Source organism: Martes martes (assembly GCF_963455335.1).
Source record: "Martes martes genome assembly, chromosome: 16".
In the NCBI taxonomy this organism is placed as follows: Eukaryota; Metazoa; Chordata; class Mammalia; order Carnivora; family Mustelidae; genus Martes; species Martes martes.
In genome coordinates, this window is record NC_137904.1 from 59,931,450 (window position 1) to 59,952,217 (window position 20,768).

The 20,768-nt window shown below is 51.5% G+C and overlaps 2 protein-coding genes and 1 long non-coding RNA gene across 7 annotated transcripts in view; 2 read left to right on the plus strand and 1 right to left on the minus strand.

Moving 5' to 3' along the window:
* LOC308356417 overlaps positions 1–11,270 on the minus strand; it is a 16,160-nt gene extending 4,890 nt beyond the window's left edge. Inside the window, exons 1-3 of one of the 2 annotated variants that reach the window (XR_013968076.1) lie at positions 11,072–11,270; positions 8,687–8,860; positions 7,577–7,735 (exon numbers count right to left, since the gene is read on the minus strand). This is a non-coding gene — a long non-coding RNA (uncharacterized lncRNA). Of the gene's footprint in view, positions 1–6,441; positions 7,736–8,686; positions 8,861–11,071 lie in introns of those variants that run through there. The other variant, XR_013968077.1, reaches the window with a different exon arrangement.
* TEN1 (TEN1 subunit of CST complex) overlaps positions 1–16,541 on the plus strand; it is a gene marked incomplete at both ends in the record, with an annotated part of 21,773 nt that extends 5,232 nt beyond the window's left edge. For 2 of the 4 annotated variants that reach the window (XM_080825394.1, XM_080825395.1), the window contains 3 exons: positions 4,967–5,087; positions 8,560–8,714; positions 16,113–16,541. In XM_080825394.1, coding sequence (XP_080681520.1) covers positions 4,967–5,087; positions 8,560–8,714; positions 16,113–16,234 — 398 coding nt within the window. Of the gene's footprint in view, positions 1–4,966; positions 5,088–8,559; positions 8,762–11,803; positions 12,009–16,112 lie in introns of those variants that run through there. The other 2 variants (XM_080825396.1, XM_080825397.1) reach the window with 2 other exon arrangements.
* A 50-nt stretch (positions 16,542–16,591) lies between these two features.
* Positions 16,592–20,755, plus strand: CDK3 (cyclin dependent kinase 3). Its single transcript, XM_080826836.1, has 8 exons — positions 16,592–16,639; positions 17,165–17,290; positions 17,633–17,710; positions 17,785–17,905; positions 18,003–18,173; positions 18,267–18,368; positions 18,622–18,825; positions 20,050–20,755. Exons 2-8 carry the CDS (start codon positions 17,175–17,177, stop codon positions 20,173–20,175), a joined length of 918 nt encoding a protein of 305 aa, XP_080682962.1. The 5' UTR covers positions 16,592–16,639; positions 17,165–17,174; the 3' UTR covers positions 20,176–20,755.
* The last annotated feature ends 13 nt before the right edge of the window (positions 20,756–20,768 follow it).

A 20,768-nucleotide genomic window follows, 5' to 3' on the forward strand; every position in this document is an offset into this window, starting at 1 on the left:
GATGCAGGGTCCGATCCCAGGACCCGGAGATCATGACCTGAGCCGAAGGCAGAGGCTTAACCCACTGAGCCACCCAGGTCCCCCGAAAAGCCAGTCTTGATATATCGTCTCAGAAACTCTCTTGCATGTCTGATGATATATGGATAATGATTTACTGAGCCAGTAGGGCTTATGGAAATTAACAGAAATGTCTTAATAAACACACACACAGCAACTTTTGCTTGAAAAAAAAAAAATCAGGGGTGGGGCCCCTGGGTGGCTCAGAGGGTAAGCCTCTGCCTTCGGCTCAGATCATGATTTCAGGGTCCTGGGATTGAGCCCCGCATCGGGCTCTCTGCTCGGCGGGGAGCCTGCTTCTCCCTCTCCCTCTGCCCCTCTCCCCACTCAAGTGTACTCTCTCTCTCAAAAAAATAAATAAAATTTTTAAAAATAAAGAAATAAAAGAATGAATCATATTCTTAATCAGTGATGGGGTGCCTGGCTGGTTCAGTCAGAAGAGCATGCTACTCTTGATCTTGGGGTCGTGGTTTGAGCCCCATGGTGGGTATAGAGATTACTTAAATAAATAAATAAATTTGAAAAAAATCAATGAGGTTAAAATTTGCAAAAGCTTATACAGACCCCTCCAAAGAGTCAATTCTGTATGATAATTCAAAAAATAAAAATAAATTAAATGAGCAGTTACTTACAGCTTAGCTTATAGTACATGTGGTACTTGAGAGTAGAAAAATTACTTTTAAGATTTATTTATTTTAGAGGGGGCAGGGGTGGGGGGGAACACAGGGAGAAAATCCTCAAGTATTCTCACCACTGGGCACAGGGCTCAATGCAGGGTTCGAGCCCAGGACCCTAAGATCACACATGACTTGAGCTGAAACCAAGAGTCAGATGCTTAACCGACTAAGCAACACAGGTACCCCTAGAAAAATTACTCTTAGAAAAGAGTGAAAGTTTTCACCTTTTTTTTTTTTTTAATTTATTTATTTGTTAGAGAGAGAGCAAGCAAGCACAGGCAGACAGAGTGGCAGGCAGAGGCAGAGGGAGAAGCAGGCTCCCCGCCGAGCAAGGAGCCCGATGTGGGACTCGATCCCAGGACGCTGGGATCATGACCCGAGCCGAAGGCAGCTGCTCAACCAACTGGGCCACCCAGGCGTCCCCACCTTTTTTTTTTTTTTAAGATTTTTATTTATCCTTTTATCAGAGAGAGAGAGCGAGCATGTGAAAATGCAGGCAGAGTGGCAGGCAGAGGCGGAGAGAGAAGCAGGCTCCCCGCTGAGCAAGGAGCCTGATGCAGGACTCGATCCCATGACCCTGGGATCATGACCTGAGCTGAAGGCATTGGCTCAACTGACTGAGCCACCCAGGCATCCCAAGTTTTCACCTTTTTGCTAGATTGGACAGAATTGTCACCATTATCCCCAAACAGGAACCAATACATTTTTTCCTTCTCTTGACTGATATTTGGTTTTTTGGTTTTGCTTTGTTTTGATTTTTGCTTCTCTCTCATCCCAAAGATGATTAGGGGGTGCTGTCATTACTGGGGACAGGAACGGCTCTGCTCCCTGGTCACAGGGATATGGAGCATCTGCTCCTAGGACAGTAGGACTGGGCCTTGGCTAGTTGTCCCGGGGCTGTTCTGTACACAGCTCTCTTGAAATGATCTTTGGACGTTGACCAGTGACAGTGCCTGATGACCTCCTCGTTAGAGGATACCAAAGCCAATTGTGCAAGGTCTTAGGTAACATTAAGCTTCTTTGCTTGTTTTTTCTTTTCTTTTTTTTTTTTTTTAAAGTAGGCTCCATACCCAGAGCAGAACCCAGTGTGGGGCTTAAACTCATGACCCTGAGATCAAGACCTGGGCTGAGATCAAGAGTCAGACGCTTAACTGACTGCGCCACCCAGGCGCCCCCAGCATTGAGCTTCTGTGCGAAAGCTGTATCATCTGGCTTCTGCAAGGGTCTGACTTGGGATGATTTAATTGCCATTTCCTGTGTTTCTGTCTCCTTTGGCTTATCCTGTCGAACAGTTGAAGCCCATCACCTTCAGGGTCCCTTTGTCACTGAATAATTATTCCTGAGTTCCCACTTCTCTGACGTCTTCTACATGTGGATCCTCATGTTCTAGAGTGTTCTTTCACACATACACAGTTGTACATATTATATGCACATGTGTGCTCCTTACCTTTTTTCCTGATGGTCTGTCTTGGAGATCTTTTTTTTTTTTTTTTAAGATTTTATTTATTTGTCAAAGAGAGAGAGAGCGCACAGGCAGACAGAATGGCAGGCAGAGGCAGAGGGAGAAGCAGGCTCCCTGCTGAGCAAGGAGCCCAATGTGGGACTCCATCCCAGGACTCTGGGATCATGACCTGAGCTGAAGGCAGAGGCTTCACCCACTGAGCTACCCAGGCACCCTTCACATGAGTCATTTAACTGGTCTTATCTTTCTCTTTTTAAAATTACTAACAAAAACTCATAACCCTAGTCTAACCATGAGAAAAACACCAGACAAACCCAGACAGAAGGTCATTCTACAAAATAACGTGAGTAGTATACCTCAAAACTCTCAAGACCAAAAAACAAGGAAAGTCGGAGAAACTGTCAGCCCAGAGGCGTCCAAAGAGACAACTGAATGTAATGTGGCATTCTGGATGGGACTAAGGAACTGAAAAGTGACATTAGGGGGAAAAAACTGAGGATCTAAATAAAGTATGGTGATGAGTTAATAACCTGTCGATACAGATTCATTAATTGTGACCAATGCGTCATACCAATGTAAGGTGTTAATTGTAGGGGGAGCTGGGTATGACGTACCCTCTTTACAGGTTTGGGTTTTTTTTTTTTTAAGAGGTGGGGAAAGGCAGAGGGAGAAAAGGAATATTAAGCAGGCTCCCTGCCCACAACTGCCCACTCAAGTGTACTCTCTTTCTCAAATAAATAAAAATTTGAAAAATAAAGAAGTAGGGGCACCTGGGTGGCTCAGTGGGTTAGGCCGCTGCCTTCGGCTCAGGTCATGATCCCAGGGTCCTGGGATTGAGCCCCGCATCAGGCTCTCTGCTCAGCCAGGAGCCTGCTTCCTCCTCTCTCTCTGCCTGCCTCTCTGCCTACTTGTGATCTCTGTCAAATAAATAAATGAAATCTTTAAAAAAAAATAAAGAAAGAAGTAAAAGAATGAATCATATTCTTCATCAGCGATGGGGCACCTGGCTGGTTCAATCAGAAGATCTCCACGATCAAGACCCGAGCTGAGATCAAGTTGGACGCCCGACCAGCTGAGCCACCCAGGCGCCCCTTCATTGTTTTTAAAATAACCTTTTTATTTTCGAATCGTTTTAGCTTTAGATTTCAGAAAAGAAACCTGTAGGGGCATCTGAGCGGTTCAGCCAGTTTAGCATCCAACTCTTGATCTTAGCTTGGGTCTTGATCTCAGGGTCATTGGTTCAGGCCCCACACTGGGCTCTACACTGGGTGTGGAGCCTACTTTAAAAAAAAAAAAGAAAAAAGAAAAGAAAAGAGCACCTGGGTGGCTCAGTTGGTTAAGCGACTGCCTTCGGCTCAGGTCGTGATCCCAGGGTCCTGGATCGAGTCCTGTATTAGGCTCCCCTGCCCTGCAGGGAGCCTGACTCTCCCTCTCCTTCTGCCTGCCACTCCCCCAGCTTGTGCTCTCTCTCTCTCGTTCAAATAAATAAAATCTTAAAAAAAAAAAAAAAAAGGAAGGTGCATTTTATGTACAATTATGAAAGAATGTCGGAATATATTGGGACACCTGAGTACCTCAGTTGGTTAAGCATCTGCCTTTGGCTAAGGTCATGATCCCAAAGTCCTGGGATCGAGTCCCACATCCCGCCTGCTTCTCCCTCTGCCTGCCATTCCCCCTGCTTGTGCTCTCACTCTCTCTCTCTAATACATAAACAAAATCTTTAAAAAAAATATTAAGTGGAGGGGTGCCTGGGTGGCTCAGTGGGTTAAAGCCTCTGCCTTCGGCTCAGGTCATGATCCCAGGGTCCTAGGATCGAGCCCCACATCGGGCTCTCTGCTCCACGGGGAGCCTGCTTCTCCCTCTCCCTCCATGTGCTTTCTCTCTCTCAAATAAATAAATAAATCTTAAAAAAATAAAAATAAAGATTTACTTATTGATTTGAGAGAGAAAGTGCACATATGCATGGGGGTGGGGCTCATAGGGCAGAGGGAGAGAGAAAGTCTCAAGCCGACTTCATGCAGAATGAGGAACCAGACCTGGAGCTCGATCTCATCACCTGAGATCACCACCCAAGCCGAAACCCAAGAGTCCCACACCCAAAGGACTGTGCCTCCCAGGCACCCCAGATCTTTTTTATATTGTTTTGCATTTTTAAATTAGTGAATGCATAACTGATCAAAAAAAATGTTTAGGGGCGCCTGGGTGGCTCAGTGGGTTAAGCCTCTGCCTTCGGCTCGGGTCATGGTCTCAGGGTCCTGGGATCAAGCCCGGAGATAGGCTCTCTCTGCTCAGCAGGAAGCCTGCTTCCCCTTCTTTCTCTGCCTGCCTCTCTGCCTACTTGTGCTCTCTCTGTCTCTGTCAAATAAATAAATAAAATCTTTAAAAAATTGTTTAATATTAAACTACCACTCTTAAATATCTTTAAATATAAACTACCACTCTTAAATATCTTTAAATATATATATATATATATATATATTTTTAAAGATTTTATTTATTTATTTGACAGGCAGAGAGCACAAGTAGGCGGAGAGGCAGGCAGAGAGAGAGGGGGAAGCAGGCTCCCTTCTGAGCAGAGAGCCCGATGTGGGGTTCCATCCCAGGACCCTGGGATCATGACCTGAGCTGAAGACAGATGCTTAACGACTGAGCCACCCAGACGCGCCCTTAAATATCCTTAAATATTAAACTACCACTGGAACTAGACTTTAAGGTGTCGCTGGTCTCAGGGATCTACTAATCTCAGCCTGTGGTCTGGTTGGTTTTTCAGGAATCTTCAGAAATCCGTCCCAGCTATTTGCAATGCTGCCCAAACCTGGGATCTATTACTTCCCCTGGGAAGTCAGTGCTGGCCAAGTTCCCGATGGGGGCACACTGAGAACATTTGGCAGGTGAGAATGGTTTTTTTTCTTTTTTCCATCGGGTGTGGGGATATTTCAGTTCCTCCCCCACACACACCCCAGCCCTGCCAGAAAAAAACAAACAATTAAAATGTTATTATAAGTTTGTCTAGTTTTTGTTTTTTTTTTAAGTTTTACTTTTTCAAGTAATCTCTACACCCAATGTGGGGCTTGAACTCATGACCCAAGATCAAGAGTCAGACGCACCTCTTACTGAGCCAACAGGGCATCCCCTGTCAACGTATTTTTTAAATGCTGAAACATGAATTTGTTTTCATTGGAAAAAAGATAGATAGTCCATAGAAGTGTGAAGAAAGCAAGCAAAAATACTGATAATCCCACTCTCTGGACCGCCACTGCTAACCTTTTGGTGATTAATTTAGACACACTCATGGGTATGGATGTACGTGACTGTGTTGATGGGTGTGTGTTCACACCATGTATGTATCGCATCATCAGGGAAGTGCAAATTCACACCACAGCAGGATACTCTTACAGGCCCAGTCCACTGGCTGAATTTGCAAAGACTGTTGAAACCAGAAGCGGATGAGGTTGTAGAGCAGCTGTAACTCCTCGACCCTCCCCGTGGAAATGTAAAATGGCACAACTACTTTGGAAAACAGCCTGCAGTTTCTTTAAAAGCTAAACACATTTAAACACGGGGCACCCGGCGCACTCAGTCAGTAGAACATGCAACTCTCGATCTCAGGGTTGTGGGTTCGAGCTGCATGTTGGGTATAGAGATTGCTTTAAAAAAAAATAAAATCTGACAAACCATAAAAGACTCAATCTCAAGAAACAGACTGAGGGTTCCGGGGGGGAGGGGGGACGGGAGAGGGTGGTGGGGAAATGGACATTGGGGAGGGTATGGGCTATGATGAGTGCTGTGAAATGTGTAAACCTGACGATTCACAGACCTGTACCCCTGGGGATAAAAATACATTATATGTTTATTAAAATAAAAAAATTTTAAAAAAAATCTTTGGGCTCAGTGGGTTAAGCCTCTGCCTTTGGCTCAGGTCATGATCTCAGGGTCCTCGGATCGAGCCCCACATCGGGCTCTCTGCTCAGCGGGGAGCCTGCTTCTCTCTCTCTCTCTGCCTGCCTCTCTGCCTACTTGTGATCTCGCTCTGTCAAATAAATAAAATCTTAAAAAAAATTTTTTTTAATTAAAAAAATAAAATCTCGGGGCGCCTGGGTGGCTCAGTGGGTTAAAGCCTCTGCCTTCGGCTCGGGTCATGATCCCAGGGTCCTGGGATCGAGCCCCGCATCGGGCTCTCTGCTCGGCAGGGAGCCTGCTTCCCTTCCTCTCTCTCTGCCTGCCTCTCTGCCTACTTGTGATCTCTCTGTCAAATAAATAAATAAAAATCTTTAAAAAATAAATAAATAAATAAAATTTTAAAAATAAAATCTTTACAATAATAATAATAATAAAATAAAATATAAATAAATAGTCTTAGAAAAAAAGAAAGAAAGAAAGGAACCAGGCCAAAAAAAAAAATTACATGTTGTATGGCTCCATTTATATAAAAGTTTAGGAAATTTCCCCCCCCCAAAAAAAAAATTCTAAAGTGGGGGGAAAAAAAAAAGCAGGCCAGTTGCCCGCAAGGATTGCCTGGGTATGGCGTATTGGAGGATTGTGAAAATGCACTAGGGAACTATGTGTTCATTATCGATTATGTGGACAGTTGCTCAAGTGTATGTGGTGTCAAAGTGTGTCCTTTAAATATGTGTGGTCTACTATAGTTCAGTTATCCCAAGTAAAACCAGAGAGGAAAAGCATATGTTACAGAATCTTAAACAGGAGGAGAGCAAAAGACTTGAACAGACACCTCACAAAAGACAGTATACATAACACCTAGCAGTCATCCAAAAAGTAAACAATTTTGCATATGACAATTAAAAAAATGCACATATAGGGGGACGCCTGGGTGGCTCAGTCATTAAGCATCTGCCTTCGGCTCAGGTCATGATCCCGGGGTCGTGGGATCGAGCCCCGAATCGGGCTCCCTGCTCAGCGGGAAGCCTGCTTCTCCCTCTCCCACGGCCCCTGCTTGTGTTCCTCTCTCAATGTTCAATAAATAAATAAAAATCTTTAAAAATACATATATACACATATATATTCCACAAATGGATAACAAGCATATGAAGAGATGGTAAACATCGTTAGTCACAGGGAAGTGCAAATTAAAACCACAACAAGGGCACCTGGCTGGCTCAGTGGGTTAAGCATCTGCCTTCTGCTCAGGTCATGATCCCAGAGTCCTGGAATCGAGCCCCCGCGGCTCCGTGCTCATCGAGGAACCTGCCTCTCCCTCTCCCACTGCCCTCACCCACCCCAGTCTCTCTTGCACTCTCTCTCTCAAATAAATTAATAAAATCTTTAAAAAACCAACCACCCGACCGGCAGCCACAACGATACACTATTTTGCTGCCCGCTAGGACGCTAGCACGGCTAAAATGAAAAAGACTGACCATACCAGAGTCCTGGCCAGATGTGGAGAGTCACCAGAACCCTCACACGTTGCTGCTGGGAGTGTAAAGTAGCACACCCGTTTTGAAAAACAGTTTGCCAATTTCTCTTAGAGTTGAACAGACAGGTTGATCGAATGACTTTGCGATCCCCCGTGGGTATTTACCTAAGAGAAATGAAAATATATGTCAGCAAAGAGATTGGTCTGCAGAAGTTCCTGCCGGTTTATTCATCATAGCCCGACACCGGCAGGAAACCAGACGAGCTGATGAGCGAGCGGATACACGGACTGTTTTCAGTCATTTCAACAGAATTGCTGCTGAGGGATAGAAGGAGTAAAGCGCTGATGTACCCAGCCGTGCTGTGACTTGAAACTGTCGTGCTGAGCGAAGGAAGCTCGGCACGAGAGAGGACGTGCTGTTGTGCCCCTATGTACATGAGGTGCCGGAGTGAGAAAACGAACCCGTAGATCAGCGGTTGCCTGGCGTGGGAGATGGGGAGCTTGAGTAGTGGCACAAGGGAACTTTTGGGGGCGATGGAAATGGGCCACATCTTAATTAGGGGTGCTGCTTACACCTGTGTATACTTTTGTCAACACCCCTTAAACAGGTGCCTTATGGGGTGCCTGGGTGGTTCAGTGGGTTAAAGCCTCTGCCTTCAGCTTGGGTCATGATCCCAGCTCCTGGGATCGAGCCCTGCCTTGGGCTCTCTGCTCACCAGGGAGCCTGCTTCTTCCTCTCTCTCTGCCTGCCTCTCTGCCTATTGTCAAATAAATAAATAAAATCTTTGAAAAAAAAAAAATAAACAGGTGCCTTGTAATGCATGTGATTTCCATCTTCACAACTTAGACTGAAAACAGTTTTTCTGGCTCGTTGCCGCCCTTTTTATTTCTCTGATCAGAGACCCATGGGTTTCCAGAACCCTTTGAGCTTTCCGCGTTTGCGCTGTTTGTGGACAGAACTGATTGATTGCACTTTCCCTGACCTGCAGGTTGCTCCTCTATGACGTGACCCAATCCCGAGTGACCCTGAGAGCTCAGCACGGATCGGACGAGCACCAGATCCTGGTCTGCACCAAGTTGGTGGAGCCATTCCAAGCCCAGGTGGACTCCCTGTACCTCGTCCTTGGAGAGCTCGAGCACCAGGGTAAGCCCGTGGCTTCACGTTCCCTTTTCACCCTGGGTCCTGGGTGAGGCAATCTTCGGTTGGGACTGGGTCTGGCTTCTGACCCTGCAGGAGTCCCTCCCTGGGGTTAGCTTCCCTTCCAGATCGGCCCACAAGTTCAAGGACTCCTGGAAGCAGATGTGATCGGGCTCAGTGGACCTGCTCTAGGGGTGTGCTAGGGGAGATAAATCATTAATTTCTAAAGGCCGACCACGTGCCAGGCCTGGCCCTACACCACTGCCTTTAGTCTGCTTGAATTCGCCAAGCAGGTCTTCAACTCAGTCTTACTGTTGCTGTTCCGTAGACGAGAAAAGTCAGGCAAGGAGAGGACGGGGTTCGGGAGGCAGAGTAAGAGAAATGGAACGGAAGGAATCCCGGCAACCTGGGGGAGTCTCTCTGGCATCAGAAGTTGAAGGCTCGGGGCTTCTGGGTGGCTCAGTCGGTTAAGCATCTGCCTTTGGCTCAGGTCATGATCCCAGCATCCTGGGATCAAGTCCCGAGTCGGGCTGCCAGATCTGTGGGGAACCTGCTTCTCCCACTGTGTGCTCTCTCATCTCTCTCTCTCACTCTGTCTCTCAATTAAATAAATAACATCTTTAGAGTTGAAGGTTGCAGGGCGCCTACGTGGCGCAGTCGTTAAGCGTCTGCATTCGGCTCAGGTCATGATCCTGGGGTCCTGGGATCCAGCCCCACATCGGGCTCCCTGCTCTTTGAGAAGCCTGCTTCTCCCTCTCCCACTCCCCATGCTTGTGTTCCTCTCTCGCTGTCTCTCTCTCTGTGTCAAATAAATAAATAAAATCTTTTTTTTTTAATGCTGTAGTTAATATCCTCATGCACAGTCTTTGTCCATTTTCTGATTATTTCTTCATGATCGTTTCCTAAAAGTAGAATTGCTCTATCGAAGGATGCAAACATGCCAACTTCCTTTCTAAAAGTCATGGTGGGTTTTTTTTTTAAAGATTTTATTTATTTATTTGACAGAGAGAGACACAGTGAGAGAGGGAATATAAGCAGGGGGAGTGGGAAAGGGAGAAGCAGGCTTCCTGCCAAGCATGGAGCCCGAGGAGGGACTCGATCCCAGGACCCCGAGATCATGACCTGAGCCAAAGATGGACGCTTAACGACTGAGCCACCCAGGCGCCCCAGTCATGATGGTTTTTATTTATATATATATTTTAAAGATTTTATTTATTTATTTGACAGAGAGAGAGAAAGAGACAGCAAGAGAGGGAATACAAGTAAGGGGAGTGGAAAGGGAGAAGCAGGTTTCCCACTGGGATCATGACCTGAGCTGACAGCAGATGCTTAAAGACTGAGACACCCAGGCACCCCAGGGGTGATGGTTTTTAACTCTGGATGAAATGTGCTAGAAAAAATGTTATTAGATGGTGCTTACTTTAATTACCTTTGATTTAATAGAAGTGAATCTTTATTTAGGGTTAAGACTTTGAGCTAGCTCACAGAGTTCCTGCCTTCATAGTGATTTGAGAGAGGCATCAGGAATGGGGGTGGGAACAGGTACAGAGGGGGTTCTGCACAAGTGATTTCCACGTTGACTGCAGCCCAGGTCCCCTGAGGCTTTCTCCTGTACCCCCAGCCCTCCAGTGCATCCTGGGAGCTCCCGGGAGCCCACCGCCCAGTGTCCGGGATGCTAAGGCCCGACTGCAGACACAGAGAGGGGTTGAAAGTCACATGGGGCAGCAGGCCCGGACAAGAACAGGACCCAGAGCGGACAGTTAGAATCCCTTGTGGTGGGGAGAAAAATGGGAAGAAACCTTTGTATGTTCAACACATGGAACTTTTTCTATTGACTGTTCCAGTCAGATGTGCACAGAAATAGAGTGGTAGAGCCCACAGTCGGCCGTTGCTGAGTCTCCGCTGCCTGCATTTACCTATTTATTTTGCTGGGGTCTTTTGGAGCAAATCTGACGTCACTTCATTTCCCCATAAACACGTCCATGCCTCTACCACTACCCAACAAAACAGCCATCCCTCGACAGAATCGAACCCCTTGTCCACGTTTACTCCCTTCCCCTCCGTGGCTTTTCAAACTTGGGTAGTTCAGATCCCTTCCAAAGTCCATTTGTTGCATTTGGCTAACAAACCCCAAGTCTCTGTACGAGTTCTGTCCTCCCTTTTTTTTTTTTTTTTTTTAAATGCCATTTATTAGAGAACTTGGGTCTGGAATTGGCTGATTGCTTCCTCCTGGCTGCCCTAAACCTTCTTTCCCCCCGCCTTTTTCTGAACGGACTGTGGTTCAGGGACAGCTCACATTTGATGAGGAAAAGTTCTTTAGAGAAGAATCATAGTGCATAAATGCAGGAAATGTCTAAACTCACCTCTTTAGAAGTCCTGATGAAATAATGAATCCAGGCAACGATGTTATCGCTGGCTGCTCCTATCGCTCCATCAGTCCAGAAAGGGCAGGGCGGCAGGAACGCTGCACAGCAGGGATCAGCCAGCAACACCCGGCCCTGCCCCAAGGCCACGCTGGAGGGTGGATCAGCAGCCACACAGCTGGAGGTCACAGGCGGCAACACCTCCAGGTGACCTTGCTCCCCCCCCCCCCCCGCCCCCAACCTGAACCCGAATGATCAAGCCTCGGGTCAGGCAGCATTCTCCCTGGGCTCTGGCTCCTTGACTGCTTCTCATTATTTTCATCACCATCTATGTGGTTTTTTCTTTCTTAAAAAAAGCTTTCCGGGCGCCTGGGTGGCTCAGTGGTTTAAAGCTTCTGCCTTCGGCTCAGGTCATAATCCCAGGGTCCTGGGATCGAGCCCTGCATCGGGCTCTCTGCTCAGTGGGGAGCCTGCTTCCTCCTCTCTCTCTGCCTGCCTCTCTGCCTACTTGTGATCTCTGTCAAATAAATAAATAAAATCTTTAAAAAAAAAAAAAAAGCTTTCCCCCTAAATTTCTAATTTCTCAGTAAGATGTGTTCATCGTTTGCAGCTGACACAGAAGGGAAGACAGTGATGGGGACGGGGACAGAGTGTGGGCTGAGCGTGGGAGGGGCTGCTCACCCCCAGCCTGCAGCGTTCTGGCTCACTGCTTTCACCTGCCCTGTGTCCTAGGTCCAGTGCGGCGCAAACGTCAACGAGACACAGATCTGTCGGGTGGCAAGGTCAGCAGCTCTGGGGACAGACTAGACGCCTCCTAAAGTCACCTTTCTGGGGCATCTGGCTGGCTTAGTTGTAAGAGCATGTGACTCTTGATCTTGGGGGTTGTGCATTCGAGCCTCACATGGGGTGTAGAGATTACGTAAATAAATAAAACTTTAAAAGAAAAATAAAGGGGCACCTGGGTGGCTCAGTGGTTAAAGCCTCTACCTTCGGCTCAGGTCATGATCTCAGGGTCCTGGGATCGAGCCCCACATTGGGCTCCCTGCTTGGCAGAGAGCCTGCTTCTCTCTCTCCCTCTGCCTGCCACTCTGCTTACTTATGTAAGTAAGTAATTGAATAAATAAAAATCATAAAATAAATAAAAATAAATAAAAATAAAAAATAAATAAATCAATTAAATAAATAAAATCTTTTTTTAAAAAAAAGGAAAAAAAAATCGTGCCACCTTCCTGAAATTTGTGCACACAGTGAGCTGAGGAGGCCAAAAAAGATGAAGAAATGCCTGCCACGTGAGAAACCCACTGGTTCTTTAAACTTTTTTTTTTTTTTTTTTTTGACAGAGATCACAAGCAGAGAGGCAGGCAGAGAGAGAGGAAGGGAAGCAGGCTCCCTGCCAAGCAGAGAGCCCAATGTGGGGCTCAATCCCAGGACCCTGGGATCATGACCTGAGCCAAAGGCAGAGTCTTTAACCCACTGAGTCACCCAGGCACCCCTGAAACCCACAAGTTCTGACACATTCCTGGGGCACCATCCCAGAGCCCAAGGCTTCCTGTGCAGGGTTGAGGTGCTGGGACACAGCCTTTCCTCAGTTCTGCGTCAGTCCCTAGAAGTCCCAGGTTGCAGGTGACCTACAGCTAGAGGCTGCCCTCGAGCCCTTGCCATAAATCTCATAAACTCTACCTGCCTGGTTTTCTTTTCTTTCTTTCTTTTTTTTTTTTTTTTAAGATTTTATTTATTTATCTGACAGACAGAGATCACAAGCAGGCAGAGAGGCAGGCAGAGAGAGAGAGAGAGAAAGCAGGCTTCCCTCTGAGCAGAGAGCCCGATTCGGGGCTCGATCCGAGGACCCTGAGATCATGACCTGAGCCAAAGGCAGAGGCTTCAACCCACTGAGCCACCCAGGCGCCCCCTGCCTGGTTTTCTTCCAGCTGACTGCCGTTCCCAGCCCTCACAAGCCTTCCTGTTGTATCTTCTGGAACCTTCGCTCCACCCTGAAAGGCTCCTTTTTACGCCCTTGCCTTCACTGGGATGTGCCTGAAACCTGGCTCTTTCCCAGGACAGCAGTTCCCTCCCGTCCCCACGTGGAGCCTGGTCAGCCTCCCCGCTCTCACACACCACAGGGCCCAGAGGTGGGGCCAGCAGCCTGCTGGCTGCTCGGGTTTGCTATTCACAGCTTTGCCTGTCTCGTCGGCCAACCAGTTCTGCCCACGTCCGCCTCCCACAGCCACCCCTTGGCCACCTGAGACTGCAGCCCTGACTCCTGGTGCGTCCCTGCTCTGCAGCCCCACGGGGCCTGCGCACCTCGGGCTCTTCCTTTGTCTCCCTCCTTCTGTCCTGTTCACTTTCCTCCACTCCAGCCGGGCCTCATGCCCCAGCAACCCCTTTTCTGGTGGAAGTTTCTGGCCCTCGCCTTCCATCACCGCAGCCTGACAAACCCCCATCCTCCGCCCTCTTCTGCTGATCGAGAAGGTTCCTGCGTTTGGGGGGGTTCCTAGCACGATCTCAAGGCCTCTTACTGCGCTGGGCCCTTCTGCGTGTCCTGGCCCACCCCCTCCCACCACGGGCAGTAGCTGTCCCTGGCACTCACTGGGCACAGGAGACCCCTACTTCATCACCTCCCGTCCCTGTCAGCGTGGGTGACTGCCTCACCTCCTACGTCCCGGGTCTAACAGAGGCCGCAGCAGCAGCCCCTCCTAAAGTGACCTGTGTCCACACCTGCCCGTGGCTCCTTTCTTCCAGTCTGGGAGGAAGAGGGGCCGGTCTTCCGTGCTGGTCGGTGCTGGGACTCCCGCTACCCTCCCATGGGGACTTTGCCCTCTCAACTGAGTCCTTAGCCTGTTCCCGCTGCGTCTTCCCTCTGAGGATATAAATCACTCAAGCTTATTCTATATTAAAATAATAACAGGGTCATCAGCTTCTGCTCTGTATCCCTACCTCTCTCTGACCCTCCTTCCCTGCTTGGGCAGACGTCCTAAAGGAAGGTCTGTTCTGCCTCTCACCCCTTCTCTCTCTCCTGCCCACGCCTCCACCCACTGCATTCCCGCTGCCCTTGTCTGTCATTCAGCCCCTCCATGGCTCTGCGTTCGTCCAACTTGCAAGAAATTCCCCTCAAGGACTCTGTAGCCGTCTTGTCTGTAGACTCTGTTCTCCCCTCCCTGCAGTATTTCTTCAAATGCTGTTCCTCGGTCGCAGTTACAAGGACCTGCACATGAACTGCCAGAACTGCCCAGTTCGTCCCTTAGGACAGTCCTGTATCTTAAGGTCACTCCGTGTTTAATAATGTTTTTCACTGGGGCGCCTGGGCGGCTCAGTGGGGTTGAAGCCTCTGCCTTCGGCTCAGGTCATGATCGCAGGGTCCTGGGATCGAGCCCCCGCATCGGGCTCTCTGCGGGGAGCCTGCTTCCCCCTCCTTCTCTGCCTCCCCCTCCTTCTTTCTGCCTGCTTCTCTGCCTACTTGTGATCTCTGTCTATCAAATAAATAAATAAAATCTTTAAAAAAAATGATGTCTTTCACTCACAGAGAGAGACAATACGTTGCTCAGTATACGGATTGCATTGAGTGTGTAGACGGCTCTAAGTAGCGTCTTCTTCGGGGTCTTTTCTGGTTCCACAGAAATGTTAGGATTATTTGTTTCATTTTTGTTCCTCAGTGTAAATCTAGGAGGGAGGGTTTTCCCACGCTGACAGGAGGAAAGAGCTGATAGGGATCATGTAAGGAAAGTTCTGTGCAGGGCGCCTGGGTGGCTCCGGCCGTTAAGCGTCTGCCTTCAGCTTGGGTCATGATCCCAGAGTCCTGGGACCGAGTCCTGCATTGGGCTCCCTGCTCAGCAGGGAGTCTGCTTCTCCCTCTCCCTCTGCTCGTGCTCTCTCTCTCTCAAAATAAATAAAATATTAAATAAATAAATAAATAAATAAAAAGAAAGGAAAGGGAGGGAGGAAGGAAGAAAAAGAGGTCTAGACTAGGAGGAAGGCAAGACACGACCTATCTAACCAAAGAGCCTGTATCTCAAAACCACATCAAAAGGAAACAGGTTATCCTAGCACATTGAATGTGTTTGTTGACCTGACCAGAGCATGTAAAGAACATGGATGAAAAAAAATAAAAGTAAAAAAACCCTGGGCACCTGGGCGGCTCAGTCAGTTGAGCATCTGACTCTTGATCTCAGTTCAGGTCTTGGTCTCAGGGTTGTGAGTTGTGGAGCCTGCTTTAAAAAAACAAAAACACAAACAAACGAACATGTCAGGGCAGGCCCAGTTGTCTTTTCTGCTTGCCATCACCGGCACGCTGACAGATCTTTCCATCAGGTCAACACAGCATGTGCCAGAAGCACCTCCCAGCCCTTCATCTGGGGTGGGGTGACTTGGCTCTATAAGGCCAAGCTCTCACCTTGGATTTACTAATTATGCGGTTCTCTTTGCCCCAATTTCCAGTGCCAGTGGGGCCCAGTATGCCAAGGGGACCCTTCCTTTAGTACAAATGGAGAAGTGGGATGGTGATTGAGACCCCCCTCAACCCCAGGCACTCGAGGCAGGGAAGGTGTCAGGAATTAAGATGACAAAGGACAGGGGCGCCTGGGTGGCTCAGTGGGTTAAAGCTGCTGCCTTCGGCTCGGGTCATGATCCCCGCGTCCTGGGATCGAGCCCCGCATCCGGTTCTCTGCTCAGCAGGGAGCCTGCTTCCTCCCTTCTCTCTCCGCCTGCCTCTCTGCCTACTTGTGATCTGTCTGTCAAATGGATGAATAAAATCTTTAAAAAAAAAAAAAAAGATGACAAAGGACAGAGGTCGAGGGGGCAGCTGTCCGGCCCTTCCTCCATGGAGAAGTGGGATTTGCGGGCTATCCCCTAAGTTCCAGACACATGCAATAGTGTGCAACAGGCCCACTGTTCTGAGGCCCAAGTAGAGAAAAATTACCAGTATCCCGGATGCCATCCTTCCAACTCATCCTGAGAGCAAGTCCGGGGGCAGCAGCCGGAATGCATCCGGGGCGTTGCTGACACGGGGGGTCAGTCTCTGCTAGTGCCTTGTGCTTGTGTCTTTCAGATGGAGGGTCCGTGGTGAAGGCCCGGGTGCTGACTTGTGTGGAAGGAATGAATCTACCCTTGTTAGAGCAAGCTGTCCGGGAGCAGAGGCGGTACCAGCAAGAGAGGGACAGCAGCCAGTAGCAAACTGCCCTTCCTGGCAACCGTCCCCCCCAGCCTGCTCCTGAGGCCAACCCACCAGAGATGCCTGAGCAGAGAAGATGCAGAGAAGATGCAGACCTTCCCCAGAGTGACAGCCCTTTTCTGGAGCCTGAGAGAAGAGGAGGGGTTGCTCATTTGGATTGTTACACACACACACACACACACACACACACACACACACACACACACACGCCGGGCCAGGAGCCTGTGGGAGGCTGAGCCTTAAGGGGGCATATGGAGGGTTCTGGAAGGTACTCATGAATAAAGGCCCCAGTGGGGGAGACCTTGCATTGTGTGCATGTGGTGCAGCGCCGGCGGGGGCCAGGAGGGGGAGCCGTGGAGCAGGCAGCCTGCCCGCAGTGAGGCCCCTGGAGCACAGGGTTTCTGGTGAATTCTGGGCTGGGGTTTGTGGGAGGGGTGCTAGGGCCCCCCCCCAGGGCCCTGGGGTGGGCTCAAGATGCAGGGGGGCTGCCCCCAGTGAAGTTCTGCCCTCAGAGGAGGCCGGGCTACCCCCAGATGGTTGGGGCATGGCCCCTCAGCCTGGCCGTGCGGCCTAGGGCAGGGCTGTGGCTCTAGAAACCCTTCCGGACCCCTGACCTCTGTCCCGGGGCTGACTCCAGCCCCCCAGGCCACCCTTCTGGGAAGCCTTGGCCCCTGGAGCCTGGGCCTGGCGGGGCTGAGGCAGGGGCCCTGCTGAGAAGTTTGGGCCCTCCTGCGCCCCGTAGCCAAGCACCTTCCTGCCTGGGCTGGGGGAGGCCTGGGCTGGGCTGGTTCCTGGGGATTGGGGGGGAGGGGGGGGAGGAGCCTGGGCCTGGGTGGGGGCTGGGCAGGGTGTTCTGTGGGGGCCGGAGGGGCAGCAGGGGTGCTGGGTGTGGCGGTGAATGCCCCAGGCACCCTCTGTTTCCTGGGCAGCTCTGCGGCTATGGACGTGTTCCAGAAGGTAGAGAAGATCGGAGAGGGCACCTATGGGGTGGTGTATAAGGCCAAGAACAAGGAGACCGGGCAGCTTGTGGCCCTCAAGAAGATCAGGCTGGATCTGTGAGTGCCGCCGCGGCCCCCGAGACACCGCCCCCCTCCCGCGTGGGGGGCGACCCCTGTCCCTCACCTCAGGGCCTTACGCTCAGCTCCCCGTCTGCACGTGTGGGTGGGGGGCTGCGGAGGCTGGAGGGGACATGGGGGGACGGTGCGGGGGGACACGGGGGCAGCCCTCGCCGTCCTCCTCCCGGCCACACCTCGCCCAGGGCCCCTGGTGGTGTGAGGACGTGCTGAGGGGCCCGGGGCCCTCTTGCTGGGGGGCCAGGCCCTTCTTTCGGAACACGGAACACACAGGGGACTCCCTCGGGGCAGAAGTCTCCACTGCTGTCCCCTCCTTTCCCGCAGGGAAACGGAGGGAGTCCCAAGCACGGCCATCAGGGAGATCTCCCTGCTCAAAGAGCTTAAGCACCCCAACATCGTCAGGTGAGGTGGGCAAGGAGGTGGGGAGGCCGGGTCCGCCAGGGGGGGCCGCGTAGTGACTGGTGTCCCCCGGCCAGGCTGCTGGACGTGGTGCACAGTGAGAAGAAGCTTTACCTGGTGTTTGAGTTCCTCAGCCAGGACCTGAAGAAGTACATGGACTCGGCCCCGGCCTCCGAGCTGCCGCTGCGCGCGGTCAAGGTGGCGAGCGAAGGCCAGGCCGGGGGGAGGCCGGAACGCCGCGCCCAGCCAGCCCGGCTTCCGCTCAGCCGCCTCCCCGCTCCGCTCGCTCGGGCAGAGCTACCTCTTCCAGCTGCTGCAGGGGGTGAATTTCTGCCACTCGCATCGGGTCATCCACCGGGACCTGAAGCCCCAGAATCTGCTCATCAATGAGTTGGGTGCCATCAAGCTGGCTGACTTCGGACTGGCTCGAGCCTTCGGGGTGCCCCTGCGCACCTACACCCACGAGGTACTGCCGCACAGACGGGAGGACGAGGCCAGCTGACGGGGCATCACCGGGGCACTCGGCCGCCCCACTGGCGCTGCTTTCTCGCCCCCACAGGTGGTGACGCTCTGGTATCGCGCCCCCGAGATCCTCTTGGGCAGCAAGTTCTACTCCACGGCCGTGGATGTCTGGAGCATCGGCTGCATCTTTGCTGAGATGGTAGAGGGAGGGACAGATGTGGCCACAGGGAGGCCACAGGCAGGGTCCTGCTGGGGTAGGGCTGGGACTCCCATTCTCCTGCGAGAGGTGGACTCGGGTGTTTGGGACTGGCTACATGACTAAGGAAACAAACCGTATTCCAGAAAAAAGCCGGGATTCTTAGCACAGCCCTGGGAAGCATATCTTATCTAGGGTTGGATTCTGTAGGATTAGAGGGCGGACCGGACCCCACACCTCCTCTTCCTCATTTCAGGTGACCCGCAGAGCCCTGTTTCCTGGTGACTCTGAGATTGACCAGCTCTTCCGAATCTTTCGGACCCTGGGGACACCCAGTGAAGCCGTGTGGCCTGGCGTCACCCAGCTGCCCGACTATAAGGGCAGCTTCCCCAAGTGGACCAGGAAGGGGCTGGAGGAGATCGTGCCCAGTCTGGAACCAGAGGGCAAGGACCTGCTCATGGTAGGTCCAGGAGGGAGGCAGGGGAGGGCAAGAGTGGCTGCTGCGCCCACCAGAAGTGTCTCTGTCAGCCAACCCCGGGTCGCCCCAGTGCCCCCTGAGTCCAGCCGGCCTCTTTTCTGACCCTGAACGTAGCCGGCTTGTCCCTGTCCCTGTGCCTCTTGATCGTTCAACCCGGAGGCTCCTTCCTGGAAAATTCCAGCATTCACGTGTCCTTTTAAAACATCTTTCTTCTGGTTAGCTCTGTTTTTATGCTCTGATGCTTGTCCCCCACCTTTTTTTATTTTTTAAGATTATTTATTTGAGAGAGAGAGAAAGAGAGCAGGGGGGAGAGGGAGAAGCAGGCTCCCCGCTGAGCAGAGAGCCCGAGACGAGGCTCGATCCCAGGACCCTGGGATTGTGACCAGAGCCAAAGGCAGACGCTCAGCTGAGTCACCCAGGTGCCCGATACTTACCCTTTTCCTGTGAGCTTCTGCCGGCGGGGAGCACGCCTCCTTCCGCAGCCGCTGCTCTTCCCTCTTCCCGTAGGCTGTTTCCTGCTGTCTGGGCCCCTGCCACAGCCCGAGCTACCCTATACTGTTGCACCATCCTGACCGACTGGGCAAGCCCAGGCCAGACTGCCCAGAAGGCCTCAGGCAGGGCCGTCCATTGCCCGCAAAGACTCGGGACCACGTCTGTCTCTTTAATCTGGTGTTGGGCCAGAAGAAGGCAGGGCAGGATTTTCATCTTTCCAGGGGCCTGTGTGTGTCTCCCAGCCCAGCGCCAGCAGGAAGGCGTGTGCCTCCAGCCCAGGCTCTTAGCGCTCCATCTGGCTACCCCCGGGCAAGGGGTCCTTCCACAGCCTAGCTGGGGCTTAGAGTTCCTAATATGCTCCCGAGACAGGTTTGACCCTCTCCTTCCTGGTACCTGGAGAGAAGTCTGTCTCCACCCGAAGCAGGCACAGAGGCCAGGGAACCCCGGTGGGAGGAAGACGGACGGACTCAGCCTCTAGTCTTACAGAGCCAGGGATGACTTCCCGGGCTGGCCTAGAACTAGTTCCTTGTCCCCGGATCCCGGGAGTGGCCAGAACTGGCTGGCGAGCCCGGAGGCAGTGGTTGCACGCAGTTCTAGTTTGAAGGCAGCTGCTCTGGGGCTTGGGGCCCGCCACCTGGGCCCTGGTGGGCATCTCCTTTCCCCCGCCTGGCCACCCCACGGCTCAGTCTTTCCTCCTCCTCCTTCCTCCCACAGCAACTCTTGCAGTACGATCCCAGCCGGCGGATCTCAGCCAAGGCCGCCCTTGTGCATCCGTACTTCTCGTCCGCGGCGACCCCCCCGGCACCCCACCACTGCGTGCTGGAGCGGTTCTGCCGCTGAGAAGGCCCGAGCCTCCCAGCCTCTCTCCAGCCGCTGCCCCTGCTGCCTCCCCACCCACTGCCCCCAGAAAGAGAACAGCAAAGCTCTGAGTTTGGCCTTGGCCGCCAGAGGGCTGAGTTTGAGTTAGTTCTGCCCACAGGTTAGCAAGTTCCCGTTTTGTTGGTTGGTTTGATGTTGCCGTTTCCAGATGGGAGCACGGAAGCTCCGTGCACCAGGGGGGACGGGGATCGTTAGAGACTGCGTCCCCGGGCTCTGGAACAACAGACGCCAGGGTGAGCGCGAGGCCTGCGCCAGCTGGCGCCAAGATGGAGCCAGACCCGCCCGCCCCGGTCCTCCCCAGCGAAAGGGTGCCCACTGCTGGTCATTATGGCTTTAAAATGTTCTTGGGGGAAGAGTTGCATTCCAGGGAAGAATGCAAGTTAAACAGGAATTGGGGCAAGGGAGAGAGGACATTTTCCTGATCGCAGCGTGGGTGAGGGTGTGCGTGCCGGTTCTGAGTAGTCGTCTTGTCCTTAGCATATACTTAGGTTCGTTTGCCTCTGGTTTTAAGAACAGGAAATAAAAGTGATGTATTCCTGAGTTTTCCAGTGTTT